This window comes from Prinia subflava, chromosome 7, assembly GCF_021018805.1.
Source record: "Prinia subflava isolate CZ2003 ecotype Zambia chromosome 7, Cam_Psub_1.2, whole genome shotgun sequence".
Classification (NCBI taxonomy): domain Eukaryota; kingdom Metazoa; phylum Chordata; class Aves; order Passeriformes; family Cisticolidae; genus Prinia; species Prinia subflava.
In genome coordinates this window covers 7125841-7146018 of record NC_086253.1, presented here as the reverse complement: position 1 = coordinate 7146018, position 20178 = coordinate 7125841, and the positions used below count along the sequence as shown (strand labels likewise).

At 41.0% G+C, this 20178-nt stretch overlaps 1 protein-coding gene across 2 annotated transcripts; it reads right to left on the bottom strand.

Moving 5' to 3' along the window:
• Window positions 1-448: 448 nt before the first annotated feature.
• Window positions 449-19804, bottom strand: TACC3 (transforming acidic coiled-coil containing protein 3). 2 transcript variants are annotated; one of them, XM_063401464.1, is made up of 16 exons: window positions 19704-19804; window positions 15939-16119; window positions 15657-15802; window positions 12242-13321; window positions 11007-11106; window positions 10367-10559; window positions 9810-9856; window positions 8833-8966; window positions 8102-8213; window positions 7295-7447; window positions 4872-4948; window positions 4738-4781; window positions 3617-3777; window positions 2206-2312; window positions 1881-2001; window positions 449-628 (listed from the first exon to the last, which is right to left on the bottom strand). In XM_063401464.1, the coding sequence occupies exons 2-16, from the start codon at window positions 16116-16118 to the stop codon at window positions 563-565; spliced, it is 2721 nt and encodes a 906-aa protein (XP_063257534.1). In that variant the 5' UTR covers window position 16119; window positions 19704-19804; the 3' UTR covers window positions 449-562. The 2 variants fall into 2 exon arrangements, with proteins under 2 accessions (XP_063257534.1, XP_063257535.1); XM_063401465.1 differs by lacking the exons at window positions 15657-15802; window positions 15939-16119; window positions 19704-19804 and adding an exon at window positions 14260-14380.
• Window positions 19805-20178: the final 374 nt, after the last annotated feature.

The window sequence follows — 20178 nt, the reverse complement described above, 5'->3', positions numbered from 1 at the left end:
TGGAAAACCCCAGAGAAGGAGAGCAGCAATCAGTCCTGCCATTAAACCCTCTGCTTAGGTTATCTGCAAAAACAAAATCACTCCAGCTCCTCTTAATAGATTAAAAAAACCCTAAACCCACAAACTGAAGCCAAAGTTAAGTTCCAAATCTTTATAGCATTTATGCTGGTTCAGTTTTACTTCAGTCTTGTAACTCTGGAATGCCTCGATTTAAGTGAGAGAGCAACAAGTGCACAGTAGAGACAATGCCCACAGCCACCCTCCCCAGCAAAGCCAGGTCAAGAGTACAGAGCTTCCAAGTTCTTTCACAGGGAACAGACTGAAGGCACACTGATTGAAAGCTTTTCCTTTGAGCAACGTGTGAAAATGCTAAGAAAGACATTGTTACTTATTGGAAGCAGCAACTAAGTTAATAGATGCTTCTCTCATAAAAGATATACAAATAATATTGAAGACAAGCGTGAATCAAGAATTTTATTTTTTCCCCACATACATAAAAAGGTGAGTGAACACACAAGACAGCAAGTCAGAAAATACACATATTTACAAGACAGTTAAGATATCAATTTTTTTCCATCTTCAAGATCAAGTCATCACAGATTTTCGTTAATTCATCATTTTCTTTAGTCTGTGGAGGAAAGAAAAAAGTGAGTTTCAGGTATGTCCAAACTATGTTACAACCTTGTAGCGAGCTGAGTTGCAGTAAGTCCTGATTGCTACTATATGCAATAGAAAGTCCATTTACATGATGGTGGCTCATGCAAATTTAATATAAAGGGCAGTCTATTATGCCAAAGGTCACATGGCATCATTAGGAGTCTCAGGAAATGAGCCAGAATCCACTATACTGGTATATAATGTTTGCTTCTTCCACAGATATTACCATAACACATGGAGACCAAGTGATCCAAGGAAACAAAACATTTGGGACTCTGCCTTTGTTAGGTACACCAAAATTCAAAAGATGGACAGCTTAGACTTTAATCTTCACAAGACAGACTGTAAAATGATGCCTTGATAGTTTTACTGACATGTGACAATTTCCAGTTTGTAGAATTCCTTATGGAACAGTTAAACCATTTTAATAAGAACTCTTTAAGTGTTACTGTATTTATGACAAGACCAAACCTAGATCTGTGTTAAGTGGCTTGTCTCACCCCTCCAGTAAAAAGCCTACTGTTTTTTCTGCTATGCAAACTTCAGCCATAAACCTGAAGACTCACAAATATGTTTTTTTCCATAAAAGCAATCTGTCAGCATTATCAACTTCTGAGTCTTCAATACTGGCAGTGACAACAATGATGCAGTAAAACTAACAGCATGCACTTCCAGCATACTTCTAATCTTCAAAAAACTTATTCCTTTGAAGGGTTCCAACAAAGGATATGTCTCTACAAAACATTCTAAGACTTCACCTACGCAATATGAAACAATATAAAGTACAAGGATTAATGGCCTGAACAATACTGAAAACTTGAGTCACATACAGTTAAATATATACTAGTGCTAACAGCTTACAAGTCATGCTCATGAACAAGCTGAGCCAGACAGTTATTCAAAATTTACTCCCAGATTCTGCTCTGCTTCATGTGTAACTGTTAATCACCAACCCATTCAGCAGTTCTGGCAACCTCCTGACTCAGGAGCCCCAACTGGTTTAGAAGCAAACCTTGTGCTCCAAAAAAATCTAAACATACAGACAAGTCCTGACACAACAGTTGTGTCTTAGGTCTCAGTGCCAATTTCCCAAAGCCTGCCAGGACAGCAGCCATCAAAACCAGCACAGTTAGCAAGACTCCTTCTAGCCCTGATACGAGGGAGTTGTTAGCCTAGCCCAAGGCAATAGCTTGAAGAGTCTCACCCATGGCACTGTGACTGACCTTTTGTTCAAGGCTCCTCTCTAAAGACTGGATCCTCATCTGTTCTTTGCGCAGAGCGGCTTGAAGTGCTGCAGTCTCTGATTTTGCTTTGCTGCGGACCTGGGCAATTTCCTCATTGGCTCTGAAACATGTGCAAGATGGTGTTTACATCCCCTTCAGACAGCACAGCAAAACTCACAGAACCATACTAGATGCTTGTACTTTGGATTAATCACCAAATGAAATATGTTGAAGCTAAGTTTTGGCATTATTGAACCACATTCTGCAGCAACTGTGAAAACTATGTACGTCACTCCTGGTACCTGCTGCTTGGCTTGGTACTTACTGTTGCAGTTTCTCTTCAGCATGTGCTTTGAGTGCCTGATATCTCTGCTCCTCTTTTTTAATTCTAGCCAAGTAATCTTCTGCACATTTCTTCAGAACTTCTTCATTCTGTCCCAAAACCCAAAGAAGTTCAGTTAGCTGTCTGAGCTAGTAGATGGAAGAGTCTCCCCACATGACAGCTGGGTTATTTGACTACACCTGAGTGGCAGTATTTACTCACTAGAGTAACAAGAATAACTGTGAAATCCCACAGGTCTATATAAACTGCCTCATTTTAACTATCTTAACTTTGCAAACATTTCTTCACCATATTTCCACCCAAATACATTATTTAGTAGCAAAGTCTAGTAAAGAAGGTCACTAAAATGACAGTCACTAATTGGTTTTGTTTGTTTTGCTCCATTTTTTTAATAATCAGCTTTGTACTAAGTTGCAATTGTCACAAGAATAGCTAGAAATCCAACTTCTCCAAAGAACTTGGGGAAAGATTGAGGCTTCAGACCCTGATGTAAACATATCCAACACTAACAGCAAGAAAATTACCTTGGCAGTCACATGTACATATTAGCTATTGTAAGAAGTTGGAACTGTTTGAAACAATTGCTAAGACTCTATTAATTGTAGGTCTTGAATTTAGTAACCATGTTTCCAGGTGAAGTGCTAAAGAAAGGGCTTCTGAATTTAGGGTGGAGATGGAAAGGACACAAGATGAAGGAAGCCTGACATGTTAGCAAAGAAGAAACTGAAGTTGTAACTTTGCCTGCTTCTAAAAACTAGACTAGCATGAAAGTTCTAAGGGATTAGTTTCTGACTTTTAGTAAACAGGGACATTAAAGGATAACTGAATGAAAAAAAATCTGAAGGCAATTTTTTAAACACCAACTGAATCAATTTTTATGCAGTTCATGGAGTAAAAAGCCATAGCTTATACTAATCAGCTTCCTTCCTCCAGTCTCTAAAGAAGATGCAGAACAAAGGCTTGACTTCAGCTTCAGAAAAACCCCACAAGCATCTTAGTAGGGAGCACCTAATAACCTCTTATTCTGACTTATAATTGCACATCCTCTTCAGCATCCATTCAATGTGATGTGCGGGAAACCAGCTGCTCTTATGCAACACTTGACATATTAGAGGATCTCTATGATTAACAAAAAAGGTGTTGCAGCAAGAAACAGCTCACCTCTGTTCAAAGAAACTTTGTCTTCTAAGATACCATTATCTTACCTTAAGTCAGTCACTAAATACAGCAAATTAGTAGTTTTTTTATAATGTTTAAATAAACAACTTAGCACCTGGTTTTACAGGTACTCCCTATACTACCTAATTAATGGCTGCTCTAGAAATTTCACCACTTCCTCTCCACAAAATCTCATTTATTTTGGAAGGATATTATTTGCATTAAGTCATCTTACTCTGTGGTAACCCTCTAATGCATCTTTCTGTTTTTCAAGTCGTTTGAAGAGTTCAGAGAAGGACTTCTCCATAGAGTTCAGATCTGAAACAGCTTGCTGCTTCTCTTCCATCAGCTTCTGTATTTCTTTCCTTGAGATTTCCTTTTGCTTCTGAGCATCCTCTAGAGAAAGTGGAGTTAACCCACGATAGTTATTGCTTTAGCATAAAACCAGTTCCATAATACACAGACATAACCCCCACAGCTTCAACTCTTCCCCTCACAAAGGCTTCATAACGTAGCCTCTCACCTGTAAAGATACCCTGTGTCTGTGCTTTTAAGAAGTCTTTGTATCTCTATTACATATTACCTCACACTAAACTTAAGGCCAGTAACACCATGACAATGTGCTTGCCAAAAAGCATTTTTCTCTGGCACTGTAGCCAAAATACTCCACTCGAGTTTACCATAACAGGAGCCTCGAATGTTGTGATAAAAGCAAGGAATCCAAAAATATTTTTCATTAAACGTACACAACAGCTGGAAGATCTGGAGGAGACTGGGATAACAAGTCAGACTAGCACAGCAGACTTTCAAAAGAGGTTTGGGTTAGCATACCCAAGCTGTTTCCCATGGCCTTAGAGGAGCACAGAAGAGCTGGCACAGATGTGCCTAATTCAGCTTTGAGCTAAGAAAGTGGAACTATAAAACAAGAGCTTCACTGGATGTCTTTCCTAGTTTTGAAGCCACAAACTTAGCTAATGCAAAAGGCCAGATCTGTCCAGAAACAACTTCTAGTGATACCTTGCCACTTCCATGCTGTCAGATAACTAAACAATTAAACACAAAGTGCTGACAACTGGATCTGCCAGTTTTAATAAACCAACACCTCACACTCCAGGGGAGAATAAGAAAGAGTTGTGTTCATGCCTGATTCAAAAAGTCATCGTTATCTACCACGTGATATCATGTCTATGAATATGCATAAAATAGTTAGTCTACCTTGTCTTAAACCTTACACTTATTCTGGAAGCACTTGAAATAATAATGTCAGAGGTGAAAGAGTACTAACTTCTTTTAGTAACTCTGGGCTAAGCACGCCCCAGCCCCCCAAGGCACTCAAAGTGTAAATATGGAACTTACCCATAACTTGTGTTATCGTCTGTTCAAATTCAGCAACTATTTTTCTAAAAAACACAAAAAAGAAAAGTTGAACATAAATTAGAAAAAGCATCTGGAATAACTAAGTAGATATAAAAGCCAGGACAGATTCATACCCCATTTCCTTGTATTCCGTATGAAGCTTATTATACTTTTGATTCCACTTCTGAATCTCCAGCTCTTTCTCTTGAACCTTTGAGGGTGAAAAGGCAAGCCTTTATTTTTTTGCACAAAAAGAGATAAAAGATTTGATACTAAAAACAATCTAAAAGGGCAGCTTGGGTATACTTTTAACTTAATACAGAGAAAGAAATAAGTTCTAATTGCTTAAGAGAATCAAAATTGTTTAATTACAAACTTGACTCAAATAAAATTTAGATTAATACATAGATTTTGCATAAATGATTCCCAGCATACTGCCATTAGCTCTTCAAGTGAGATCAGAGCCAACTCAGCCAACCAACCTCCTGGCTACTCTAACTCAATGTCTGGGTAGATAACCAGAACTTCTGAGAGAACACAATGGGCCAAGGAACATGTTCTCAAGTGACACACATTTCCCTCTTATTTACAGAGCAGACAAAAAAAGCACTTCAATTAAGCACAAACCTGCTAATATTACCTCCTGAGAGAACAAATACCAAAAGGCGGTTCAAGATCAAATTGCTGTTTGCAGTAACTTATATTCAACACTAAATTAGGGAACGTGGAAGGGGGAGGATTAAAAGATGCCTCAATTCATTTAAGAATAATGACACCTACTCCACTTCAGCTGAACTAAAGCAGACCTCACAGTGACAGAGTTAAGCAGCACAAATATTCTTTGCTAAACACTTTGTGCAAACTCCATAACAAAGACCTCAGGACAAAATTATGTTTGAGTATTTTAACACAGAGTGACTGCACTGTAGAAAACCTTCAAATACAAGAGGCTCAAAATACATAAAATAACCTGGAATTAAAAAAAAAAAAAGAACATGAAATCACATGATTATTGCTAATTTTGTCACAAAACGACATAGTAAACTGTAGTACACTGATTTTTCAGTATTTGTTTTAGAGCAATCTAACTTTAAATATATCACAATATTTCAGGTGACAAAGCAGGACACTAATGAAAAAAGAATGTACAAACTATTAAGAGAAGTAGTGATAGCTAAGCTAGAAAAAATGTTACAAAAGCAAGAGTATGTGAAGATGGAAACAAGTTAGGAACTTGCACTTGCAAGCTCAAAAATGGTCCAGTAGATCCCAAAAAAGCAAGATTTTCCAAATGCTGTATTTGCTCAGAAGGAATACAGGCTTTCACTTTCCTCCTACTCCTGAGTTGCTTCACAGACAAAAACAATTATTACAATTTAGCCTCTTCCTTTCAGGGTGATATTGGAATTCCAGGCCTTTTTATTTAAGTGACACAGCTGGAATCATCCAGTCACATTCTACAACACTTGCAGGTTTAAACAAGTTCTTCCCAACATGAAAGAGTGGCACTTTTAAGATATTACAAGCTTTACCCCCTATTATATAGATTCTTAGTTTTAGATCAAAGCACTAAAAGCTGTCCCCTGTCAAAATCACATTTGTTTTCCTGTACTAGACAATATGCTGGGTGAAATTCACCTCCTAAATGACAGAAAGTAAAAGTTATTCCTAGAAAAGCCACTATATCTCTGTACTCTAAAACAAAAGAATAACTTAAGCAGCAAATAATCATCAGTCATCTTTGTTTGGTGCCCCTAGTGCTCCTACCTGCAGTAGAGCAGTCAGGAATTTTGAAAGCTCTATTTTCTACTGTAGTGATACAATTAGCTTTAAGGACAATTAGCTTTAAGGACATTTATGCTTAAATACTCCCTCTTACATTATTTAGTGTTTTAAGGCTACATAATTCAGAAGTCATAATGAATCAAGTACTCAAATTTTTGAAGTCAGTGGATATAAAAGTCTTCTTGCATCGGTCAGAAGATGGGCATTTAAAAGCAATTTCTGTAATTACAGGACAGGCTTAAAATCTTACCAATTACTTCTTCCCTCCTTCACTAATGTCCTTCTCCTCTGGAGTGAGCTCCAGATCTCCCCTCACTTTATTAGCTGGACATACTCCTGTGCATTCACATCCCACGAGAAAAGAACTGATTGTAGCACTGAACTGGCACTACAGTTTTATGTTGTTTTAGGGAAATTCCGTGAGTTGCTGTCTTCCATTGGCATGAAAATGTATTTCCTGCCTGTTGAATGAGAAGTATCCAGATCCCAGATATTAAGCCTAACTATCCCATCTGATAACATGTGCCTTTTAATAGTGACCAGATCTAAGGCAGATCTGACCAATAATGAAGTTTGTCCTATTCCTTTAAGTGTTAGCTCTGAAGAATTCTATACCTACAGCACCCATCAAGTCCACAGCAAGCTTTTCATAAAAAGATACTTATGTCAAACATGATAAAAAAACCTGCAAAGTAGAGATTTATCCCAGATAATCCAAACAAAAGGACCTTCCAAGGCTATGCCAAGTTCCACTTTGGAAGGGCCACCATACCTCTCTCTTCACTACTTCAACAGCTGCATCCATGTCTTTTTGGCTGTATTTTAGCACATCTATAATAGCATCCACTGCAGTGCTTGCAGAAGTGGCAAAAGGGACTGGAGGAACACCACTACTGAGGGAGTCTGGAATTAGGGGACCAGCATCCTGTAAAGGAAAGAAAAATGCAAAGCTTCAACAGATTCCTATTGTCATACACACATTATTCCATGCCAAGCCAACATATCTCACTTAGACACACAAGATACCTCCAGAACTTGTTAGCATAAAACTTTCTTACTTTGAAATTTAACAAATACCAAGTAACAAATACCTACAAGGTAGAACCAGAACTGCTATCCACCCATTACAGCTATCAGAAACAAAGCAGATGACACCATGCTGTTCCTCACAAGTGAAAAAGAGACCATTGCAGGATGAGCTGCTGTGGGCAGATCTGTTCAAACTATAAACCACAGCTGCAAGAGCATCAGCTTAACATAAGTGCTTTTCACCCCACAATGCAATTACAATACAAAGCTTATCTTTTGTAGCTTGACTTGCATAAAAAAAGACTGCTTGACTAAAGCATTCTTAAAAACAACTCAAACTCCCTCAGACCACGTGCAATAGCATCAGTTTCCAAATCACAAAGTTCAACTTTTATATAAATGAGTATCCAACCTGGTTTAAAACAGTTTAAATAAATATTTATCACATTCTGCAATCCCTAAAATATCTGCGTAAGTTAAATCCAGAACCTAGGCTATCCCCTTCCCAAACTATCAACATGAAAGCAGACAGCATTCTGGACATGCTTACAGAAGTTGTAAATGTCCCCAGCAGATCTAGTCCTTTCGGTTTTTCTTCACTCTCAAGACTCACTAGAGGCTTTCCAGCTTCCTCAACGAAGTTACTTGAATCAGCAACAGGACTAAAAACGAACAAACATAACACCATTAAATTCAAGTGCTGCCTTTCTTTGCAAAGCTCTTGTACCAGCAGTAGGGTGTCCAGCAGGGCCAGGGCAGTGACTGTTCCCCCTGTGCCCAGCACTGGTGAAGTTAAACCTTGAATCCTGTGTTTAGTTTTGGGAATCTCACTACAAGGACACTGAGGTACTGGAGCATGTCCAAAGAAGGGCACAGAGCTGGGGAAGGGTCTGGAGCACAGATGAGGGGCAACTGAGGGGGCTCAGCCTGGAAAAAAGGAAGCTCAGGGGACCTTCACAGTCTCTACAACCATCTGAGGGGAGTTTGTAGTGACGTGGGGGTTGGTCTCCCCAGGAACAAGTCTGGATGAAACAGCCTCAAACTGTATCAGGGGAGGTTTAGATTGGATATTAAGGGAAATTCCTTCACTGAAGGGGTGGTCAAGCATTGCAACAGGGAACTTACCAGACCTGGAGGTATTTAAAAGATGTGTGGATGTGGCACTTGGGGACACAGTTCACTGGTGGACTCCCCAGTGCTGGGTTAACTGTCAGACTCCACAATCTGAAAGGTCTTTTGCAAGATAAACAACTCTGATTTTATGTACAAGTCAATACCTACCCAGGCTGAGATGGAGCTGTCATGATAGTCTCACTTGATTCAACAGTACCACAAATTGGTTTTCTTGGACTGTCTCTCAACAGAGGATCAAACTTCAAATACAGCGACTGTTTTCTCAAGGCTGATTCTTTGAACTGAAGGGAAAGAAGCAAAAACTGGCAGATCTGCTGCTTCAGAGCACAACACACACATCCCACCCACACACAAACAATCCTCTGAAGAGTGGGTGAGCCTATTCTTCAGTGGCCAGAGCACTGTTCTCAGGAGGAAAATTACGTAAGAGAACTCCATGCCCACATGCTTAAGTCCTTATGTAATATCAAGAGAATTCAATCTGCTCACAGACAGAATCAAAAGGGCAAACATTAATGAACTATTCCAAACCAGAAGACACTGAGAGGGAAGGATAGTATTGTAAGCTGAAAAAGCAGTTTATGCCATTTTCTCTTTGCCCACAAAATAGTAACAAACACAGCATGACCAAAATAATTTCAATTCAGTGCATTCACTGTTCAGAGATACTCTTATTCTGGATCCAAGCAGGAGAAAGAATAACAAAGCTGAACTGATTAAAACATGACAAGCCCCACTTAGAGACAGATTTCCCAAAACTGGCCATAACACAAGAGAGCTCAGAAAAAATGTTTTTGAAACAGTGATCCTGCACTTTTAAAGCATTGTGTTCTAGCAGTTTTGGCCAGAAGTGAAACATCATTCACCCCAGTTTCACTGCTAGTAAAGAAAAATAGCCCCTCTGCACACTGATAGCCAGAGACCTTTGATTTTTAGTTGAATTGCTTAAACTACATTTCCTTGCACCATCATCCCCTACCCAGCCTTGTCATCACATTCCTTTGGAATAGATGACAATTTCTGTGGACAATTCAAATGAAAACATTTAAGGCTTGACACTTTCATCTTTGTTTTCCTCTCCATACTGCCAGGAAGGCAAATAAAATACTTAATGTCATACTTACTGATGAAGACCCAAACTGTTCCAGATAGTCTATGCCCATTCCAAAAACTGGAAAAGGAGGAAACAATACAATGAAGATGCACTACTGCCAAATTGTCCTACCACAGACAGAAACAAACACATGTGTATAAAGCAAATAAATTCCTGTTCTCATTCTCCTGACTTCTAGCTCTTCATTTGTTCGAAATCAGCACACAGCTCAGATTTGAGGGATGAGGTTATAACCATTTCCCAATACAGCCATTCCACTCCAGTATGAAGCTGAGTGACTGCAGTCAAAACCATTTGCCCATCCTTCCACATAATGCTCCTAGCAGGAATAACCCACCCACGTGGTTAAGTCAATTTTAACAGCCAGCTTTTTGAACTTAGCTTAAACCAGAGGAAGTTAGAAATAGGCTCAGATACATTTCCCAGCACTGCTAGTCATTGTGGGAATTTTTCAGAAGGGCAGAATGAGAGAAAAACCTAGAATCCATAATAAAACTTAAGTAGAAAATGTATATATACATTATTGAAAAAACACATTTTCAGTCTGTTTAAAAGAAAAGCCCTTACCTTCTGAGGATGGTCTGAAGAACTCTTCAGGTTCAGCATTAGCTGTCTCATCTGCTGTTACTTCAGTTTTGGGGGAACTAGGTTTAATTTCTTCTGCAGACATTGACTTTTCTCCACTGTCAGTGGAAACCAGATTATCTTGAGAGGGGGCAGCATTAGCTGGAGACATTTTAGATGGGCTCATTTCCTTCTCCTGATAAGAAAAAGAATCCTTTTAATTGTTACAATAATTATCTAAAAATGCAATGAAAATTATTTTAACGATCAAATTTGTCATAAACTAACTGGGCAGTCAATATAATAAAACAAGAATTCACAGACATAAAAACTAAACTACCAACACTGAGCACAACTCAGGAGCCACTTTTCTAGAGTCCACACCCTTTTGTTTGTCCTTATATGCAATTGCTGCTCAAAAAAGATACTGAATACCAAGGTACCAATTTGGGTCTCTCTGATGTTACCTTCATAACACAGGTCTGCACAGTTGACATTCCTTCTAGAGCTGCTGAAGATGCATAAACCCACTAATTCTTAGACAAAATATCAAAAAGAGGTTTCACAGGACTGAGTCATTAAGTCAGAGAATCTGTTCCAGGGAACAACTTGGTAAGAACTGGCTATCTTTCCTATACCTTACCACTTCTCCTTTTCCTGGAAGTTCAGCTTCTGCTTGAACTCCTGGCTTCTCCTCTCGAGCTTTTGGCAAGTCTTCTACCACACTCTGCTCAACATTTTCCCTAAAGAAAACAAACAAACAGAATAAAAAAAAAAAAATCATCAGTATTTGCACCACACAGTTCGAATTCTGTATTACCAACTGAATTGAACAAAGGTAGCTTCTTTGAGAGATTCTACTACCACAGCACAGGAAGCTTGAGAGGGTGGGGATGTAAATCTACTGTCTCATCTAGTGACAACTTATGTGACAGAAAGCTCTCCCTCCATCAGAAGCAGTGTTTCCTGGGAAGCAGAAAGTCCCAGCAGCATCTCTTATTTCTATTCTCTTAACACTACTCTCTTATTTCCATTTGTTAGGCTCGTTGTTTTTTTAAGTTAAAGATAGGCTCTTTTTATAATTAAGAACAGAATTACAAGCAGCCTGCTCCTCTTTCCAAGGCTATGCTGTGATTATTGGTGTGAACTTCTCTAATGAAGTCCAATACTCCACTTGTGCTGTCAGCAATAAGTAAACTTTTCACCTTGGTAAACAGTAACTGATCATGTTACACAGGGAGCAAGAGTGCAAACATTTCTGTCAAATGAACAACTTGTGCCAGTCTAGTTCTGGCAAGCACCTGGCTGTCTACAATCACATTAATAACTAAACTTTCTAGGAAAGGTAACAACTTATTCCATCCTCAAATAAAAAATCTGTGTGCTGCCAAAAAATTCCAGCTTCAGAGCCAGTTCTTTTTATTGGGAGATAGCATTTAGATACCAAACACATCCAGGGAAGAAACAGCACATCAGAGTTCAGCAGAGAACAAGATTGCTGATCCCTTCCCAAGCTGCACCATGTGCAACGCTGCTGCCTACTTCCCTGTTTTATTTAAAAACAGTAGCAGTCACCTGATTCTCCCCATTTTAATCTTGGAGGAGTGGGGAAAGCACCACTTGAACAATGCTCTCTCCATCTGAGCCTGTTTTCTCCCATTTTCCCAGACTTAAGAACACCTTTTGCCTAAAGCTAGTCATCTCAGGAGTTTCCCCAATTAAGATCTTTGCTGTTGCAACATAATTGTGTTATAGATTACAACAGACTCTGCCTGGGAGAGATGCAGTCTAAGAAGTAGGAACGGACTAGTTTGAGATACTGTAACTTTCCTCACATGAATTCAACGTGCTTCTGCATTCAGCTACAGATTCACTTACAGATTCTTGGGTTCTTCCTTCTTGGGAGTGTCACGGGTACTTGTCCTGTTATCCTGCTCCACTGGAGGTTCCCTTCTCGGTGAGGTACTCTCCTGTTCCTCTGGCAGCTCAGCTTTCTGAGGGCTGGGTTTAGAACGCTTGGGTGAGGTGGAAATTTTAGAGCCTCCTCCAAACGGATTAAAGTTTGGATCATCAACTTTGTCCCAGTCAAACTTATAAGATGCTTTAGGAAGAGGGATCTCATCTTCCACATTACTTTTGTTTTGCACTTCAGTATTCTCCGGTTTTGTTCTGGTAACAGGAATTTTTTTTGTAGGTGGCTTAATTCCAGGTCTTTTACCTAGTTTCTTAGGAGGTGGTTTTCTAGCAGTGGTATTATCAAAGTCAAATTCCAGTTTTACTGGTCCAGCCTTGGTGACATCAGGCTTTTCTGCAGGTTTCCCTTTGGAGACACCCAGTTCTTCATCAGGCTTTGACTCCTGTGCAGAAGCTTTTTCTGCCACTGAAACATTCTGAAGCTTTGATTCCCCAGTTTTAAAAGAGTTATTTACATCAGAACTACTGGGACCTAAGTTGCCAGGTGACTGTAGAGGAGGTGTAGGCGCCTCTGCTAATACCACTGAATTCTCAGTTTGGCTTGCATCTGTGGAAGCTGATTTCACACCCTGCTCAGAGTCACCGATTGCTTGCTTAGGGGACAGTTTGGATTTGTCAGACTCCAGCTCGCTCAGTGCAGATTCTTTGTCAGAGATGAGAGCCTTGTCTTCACCTAAACACTCTGCACTTGCTGTGGTTGAAGCAAAAGGAACTGCATCATCCCGCAGAGGAGAATCGTTACTTTTTTCAATAGTCTTCTCAGGGCTGCTGGATACTTTTACAGGAGACTTTTGCAGACTTCCAGGAGAATGAGGCAACTGCACTGAACTTTGAAAAGGATTGATATCATCTAAGTTATCAAAATCAAGATTGTAGGAACCTCGACTCTTCACTGGCATCTCATCATCTGGGTAAGGAGCCACACTGACCTTCTCGGGCATTTGTGTATTGTTTGTTTCAGCTTCAGTCTTTTGTTGACATGTGCTGCATTTAAAAAAAAAAGAAAGATGACATAGTTACTTTGCTGGCATAGTTTTAAATTATCTTTAGAAAGGTTTGATAAGTAGCTTTGCATGGTCAGAGTAATCAATTTTTTTTTATTTTTGCAATAAGACAGCTGATAGCAAAATATAACAGCAAGAATTCAGCTGTCACCTAAACAGTCAAGGCTTATGAGCTCTGGTGTACATGAAACACAGGGAGATCAACCCTTGAAGTTAGTCAGTGTTCTTAAGCTACCTGTTCTACACAGCTTTGCTACCTTATGCCAGTCATCCCTGGAGACTGCTCTGCTCACCACAGCATTTGGACACTGCCCTTTCACTGGGCAGTGAGACACACATTGCTTAGAAGGAGTTACTGACCGTCAGCAGCTCAGATACAAGCACAACTTGTGGTACAATCTTCATGCAGACTCATCTGAGTCATGACAGACTCAAGTCTGGGACCAAACCATGATTCAGGCTCTCCCACAGTAGTCATTACTTTGTCTGGGCATTCTGGTAAATATTTCCTCCCCCCGTAGGTATGCACCAGCATTTGATTTTTGATTTGAGGGCCTACATACAAAACCAGAACCTGGACTTCAGGCACTCTAAATTCTGTAAGCAGTAGATCTGGAGAGCAGAGTGATATGTAAGAGAACACTTTCCCAGTAAGAGAAAGGTAAGATTTTCTAGCAAAAGAAACAGGTTAAAGAGTTTGTGTACACACTATTGCTGAATATTCTACAAGTTATTTCTCTCTACTTTATTTCCCCAAACTCTACACAGCTTCTGAAAGCTTAGCCTCAGACTACAGAGAGTTAAGTCATTACTTCCTGAAAGAGTATTTCCTCCCATTGTTTTGTCCCCCATAAAGTTATTATTTCTATGTGCCATCCTTATCTGCTGCAGAACAGAACACGATTAAAAGCCACTCACTAAAAACTCCACTTTGATAAACTCGAAAGCAGAGGCGGGAGCTCAGAGCTGCAGAAGTTCTTCTCCCCCGGTTTGAGCGCCTCTTCCCGGCAATAGCTCAGCCCCAGGCTCCACTACTCCGGTCCCTCCCACTCTCCTTCAGTGTTTAACCTGATAAGTGCCAGGCAGGAGCGAGACACCTGCCTGGAGCGTCAGGCACTGGTGACAAGTCAAAAGTGACCCCGCTCAGCAACACGGAGCCTTTTCTTGTATTTGCTACAAACAAATCCTCACATTTTACAGCTAGAGAGGTCATGTTCAGTACAAACAGTGCATTGATACAATCATGCCCTAACTAAAACACTGCTGATCCTTTAAACTCACTTGAACTTTGTGAGTACTAAATCTTTGTTTATTTGTGCAAGCAATGAGTTTGGGGCATAAATACCATTACATTATTTGTGGTGGCTAGTTCAGAAATTATTTCCATATACAGTCTAGTTCAGAAAGGTAAAGAGCTGAAGCACATTCATACACTTAAAGAACGTTTGAGTGTTGCCACCGTTTTCCCTTTCCCCCCTCTCAACAACAAAAACAGGGATCAAATTAAAGTATTGGTAGTTAAAAACAAACAAAAGGGTGTATTTGCTTGCAAAAGGTAAAACTAAGAACTGAGACTTCTTGCTAGTGGGAATTACAGGTGTCAGATGCCTGTGCTAGTTTAAAGGGGGGCTAAAAGTCAGTAACAAAAATTTGCATTTAATATTGCCACCCCAAACTTTACAGATTTTATGCTCTTCTCTAAACAGCTACTATGAGCAACTTTGAGACTCAGGCTGCTAGACTATAAAGGCACAAACATGTTTACACTTGTGACTGATCTTATATTCACTTTGTGTTGCTAGATTAAAGAAAATTTTAATACTCCCTGACTCAAGGTGTCAATTCAAGCTAACCCTTCAGAAGATTTCTCTCTTTAGATTTTACTCCTCAAGATAGAACAGCACTTAACACACAAGAGATGATGTTTTAAGGCTTAGCTTTAAGGCTTAGCTTCAGAATTGTATCCTCACATGAAAACCTGACATCAAGTAGAGAATACAGAACTATTTCTTACATTATCTCTCCTCAAGCTACTTATCCATACCATAAGTTACCTTAATGAAATCAGTTACAGAGGAGTAAGAAATAAAGTTCAATAATTAATATTACAATGAAGATAAAAATTTTCTTATAAGTAATGACAGCTATCTTTGAAAAAGTTTATTCATCAGTCAGTATTAATTTTGGTCCTCTTACAGAGTTGACATCTTGTTATAAACTAGAAAATTACGCTTTAACTATAGCGGTTTAAAATAAGGAAAGTTAACTTGAGCATGTCCCACATGGGTAACACAGCAAGGGGATTCACTACTCACTCAGCATCCGAGGCTGCAAATGAAACATCACCCGCCACATCTTCACGGCAGTCGTCGAGTGCAAAAGCAGGCTGAAGTTTGTCTGTCATAGCAGGACTGAGGATTTTTCGAGTGTGAGGATCTCTTTGAGGAGTTTGAAAGGTTACCTTTAAGAAAAGGGTGGGGGGAAGAAAAAGGAAGAAAATGAGCACAGTATTTTTCAAGCACCAAATAGCCCATGCATTCAGTAGCAGAGATCATGGAAGGAGAAAGAGTAAAAATAATACAAAACCAAAAGTTTACCTTCATTGCTTTTCCTACACTTTTTGGTGGCAAGTTTTCCTTCTGGGACAGGCGAAGAATAGAAGGTCTCCCTGTGGGTTCCGGCGGCGCAAAGAAAAAGCCACAGTCTTCTGCTGTTAAGTCATCCTTAATGCTTCCTCCATTTTCTCCATTTTCTGCATTTAAAATCTGCAGACTCATTCTAGAACATCAACACACACAGCACCGCAGCATGAATGAGAGGGTGTGGTCAGCCAGATGCACTTTGAGATAATGGAAGAAGTTGGCAGCCTGGCACTGACTAGCCAAGACTAACAGCTTCAAAGGGAAAGCTGGAAGCATGGGAAGGCTTCACTAGGGAAAGCTCTATCCCAGAAGACTCTGAAGTATCTAAAAGCAGCAGTGCACAGCCCCTCTGCTTTTAGTAGGGGCTTGAGAAGCTAATTGTTGATGTTATGCCTTCCACAGCCCACATTCTGGCCTTAATAATGAAGCTGCCTGTTCTTTAAAGGGAGCTCTGTCACCTGCAATGTTTCCTCATTCCCAAGCCCTTGAGCCAGTGCCATAGAGCCCTGTCTCTGGTACCAGGGCATCCAGCTAGGCAACACAACTGCTTCTGCAAGGGCCAGATGAGACAGATGACAATCATCCCCCTGTTTACTCACATGGTCTCATTACTACATTGTACACCGGCAAACAGCAGAAACAAATTTGGTTGGTTAAGGTGTGTTTGGGATCAGAGCCCTGGATCAAATTGCCCTCTTCCTGCACTGTCTGAGCATGTGCTGCTCTTGTAAAGGACACAGAACTTAAAATCCTTTGCAGCACAGACCTTATTGGTATGCAAATCTGAGAAAAATCACCACTAGAAAGTTATTTCTGAAATACTGTTTTTATGATTGGACATGCACAAGCTTAGCAGATTGTTAAATACTGATCTAATTGTACTAGTGTGATGGACTTGAAACTAAAGCCTGGGCTGCAACTAAGATGAAGGATGAAAAGAAATTAGAAATAGAGAAAAGCACATTTAGAATACACCAGGCAAGCCACCATGCTGTATGTACTTGAACTCTGCCTGCTTTTTATTCCCACTGGAGCCTCTGCTGTTCTTAAAGGTTTGATGCTAACACTCAGTGATGCACAGATGTTTTTGAAAAACAGAGACAGACAGAAGGTAAGGCAAGGAAGATCTAAGCATAACCACTGTCCATGAAGGATGACACCTGAGCAGTGCAGTTATTTATCTGAAAAACTGCTATCAAAGCAATTTATTTCATAAGAGCTGATGCATTTTTATCACCTGTGCAAGATAACCAGTGTCAAGTGGAGGAGACATTGGCTTTCTGCGATGTGTAATCATTCTAAGGGATCTCAAATGCTTAATTTGACCAAACACGTAATCCTCAGTCTGTTTTTCCATCATATGTTCAGGATTAATCTAGAAAATCAGCTGAGGAAGACTACATACAACTGTTTTCAGTGTCATGAAGAGGTGACAAGAACACTTGGATTAAAAAATTTAAGTCACGTTTCCAATCTCCTTGCCCCTATATATTTAAATTTCTGTACATAAGCCTCCAAGCATTTCTCCACTCCTCCATTAATCCTTATGGGAAAGTTTGCTTCCTACTCTCCACAGAACTCAGCTGCTTTGTCTGCAAGCCTGACAGCAGCACTTTTCATCAGCAATGGAATGCAAACAATAGCTGCAGAAGCAATGGCATGCAAAGCATGCCACTATTAGCTATTTCTTCATTCCTTCTTTATTCATCATATTAATGCTTCAGTTCAGGTTATTTTTTTGTATTAAGTATTTTTACATTAACCACGTGTAGAACTTGAACTTCATTGCTTTCCTTCATTCCAAACTAAAATTGAGACAACAAATGAAGTGAATCTTTACAAACTGCATATTTTACTGTGATTACTTTAGAAACAAGCCTAGGACATGGCAAAGTTGTCAACACCTTCTAAAACAAGCTCCATGAGCAAGGGAGGTTTGTTTGGAGACTTTTTCAGCTTTGTCATTGAGCTACTTGTGCACCATTGCTAAACCAAATAAATTGACACCATATACATATACCACTTTCGATATTAAATCTAAAAATCATTTTCTTTTCTAGGATTATAATATTAAAAGTAATTAATTATTTTATTTTAAAAATTTGCACTCAAGATTTGATCTAAATTGTATTCTGCAAGTGTATTAGCTAGCAGCTGTGATAAAGTGAAAGGGTAAGGGCAGCCTTATTCATATCTTTGTTTAAAGTGCTCAGCATCCAAGGCACAAAAGTATTATGAAAGACAGGAGGTTCTCCCACTACAGCAAAACAAAGCTCAAGGCCAGGCTGGATGGGGCTTGGAGCAACCTGACCTATTGGAAGGTGTCCATGTGCCTGGGAGGGACCCTCCCTGTGAGGGAGGTTGGAAATAGTTGATATTCAAGGTCTCTTTCAACCCAAAATTTTCCATGGATCTATCAAAACTCACAAAAATGAAAATGTTCCCTGTTTTAGAAGAATATTTATGTAGGCACATGCAGGAAGCTGCCATTCTAGAGTTAAGAATCAACGTAAATTCAATGACGTGACATCAGATAATTAATCCTCATTTATCTATCATTTACAAAGTGCTTCGGGTGACCTGTTGTTTCACAAATACTGGGACACAATATCCAAAACACCAGCGTGGTCTCAAATGCCTGGAAAACCACTAAACATGCAGGGCAGAGATGGAATTTTTCTACTTAATTATCCTTCTGAACTCCAGCAGCCAAGATGCAGGGCACTCGCTCATGGCAAAGCAAATTGGTACGTGCTGTGAATATTTCCATACAAACTGACACACAGCTGACTGATATATATGTATATGTATTAGTGCAAATATTTCACTTCAGAACAAATAAACGCTGTCCTATAACCATCTTCTCCTGACTGGAGGGGAGGAGCAGCAAGGCTAGGGAAGGGCTTTTCAGGAGCTCCATCCCTGCCCATCATGGCACCGAGACGTGTTTTAAGTCAAAAAACAAACTCCAAAAAAACCCCAAAAACCCAGACCCAACCCTGCCTCAGTCCCTCTTTATTCCTGACTCAGCCCAAGTTCTCCAGCAACCCCGTATCATCCTCAAAACACAGAGAGATGCTCCCAAGAGCCTCACCTCAGCCCCGACTTCAGTGGGGCGGAGCACCTGAGCTCCTGCCATCATCCCCACGTTCCTGCCTTCTCTTCATCCTTAAACTGACAGAAAGAACCCCCAAATGCCCTAATCTGAAGTCCACAGAAGTGGCCCTGACACCGCTAGACAAGGAGGTACCCCCAGTCCCACAGCACCCCAAGCATGAATTTCATTAAGAGGTCGCTAAAATCCCCGAGCACCACACCACTCCAAGCTCACTGATGGGCCCTCAAGCCGTCCCACTCAGTCCCCCTATCAAACACAACAAACATCTTAAGCTCAGAGAGGCCACCAAGCCCCTCCGCCCCCAAACTCACAGAGCAAGCCCAGAGCTCCCTAAGGGTCCCCTAACCTCACCCCCCACAGCATCCCAAGCTCCCAGAGCGGTCTCCGAGCCCTCTAATCTCACAAAGAGGTCCCGAAGCAGCCCCTCCCAGCCCCAAAGCCTACAGAGCCCGAACTTCCCCGAGCCCATCCCCCCGCAAACTGCCTCACCTACGCTCACAGACAGGTCACCGAGCCCCCTGCAGCACCCAATCTCACACGGTCATATCTAAACGCTTCGCCTCAGCCCCACTATTACAGCGGGGTCCCCAAGCCCCCCGTACCTGCCGGCAGAGCCCTGAGGGCGCTCAGCTGAGGCGGCGCACGCTGCACCCACCACCGGCCGCAACCCCTCCGCCGCCGCCACACGAATTCAAACCCAACGGAAGCCCCGGCCGGCCAATGAGGGAGCGGCGTTCGGTGAGCATCCGCCAATCAGAAGAGCGCTCTGCGGGAGGGGGGCGGGGACAGCGCCGCGAGTGACCGTTGCGCGCCCCCGCCCGGAGCGCGCCCCCGCGCGGGGCTGAGCGAGCAATGCAGGCGCGGCTCCGCCCGGGACAAACTGCGGGGACTGCATAAATGTCCCCGTGTCCCCAAGAACCGCCCCGCCAGCGGGGACTGCCCCATCCCCGGCAGCGTTCAGGGCCAGGCTGGGTGGGGCTCTGAGCGACCTGTGCTAGTGGAAGGTGTCCCTGCCCATGACGGGGGGTTGGAATGAGATGAGCTTTAAGGTTCCTTCCAACCCAAACGTTTCTGTGA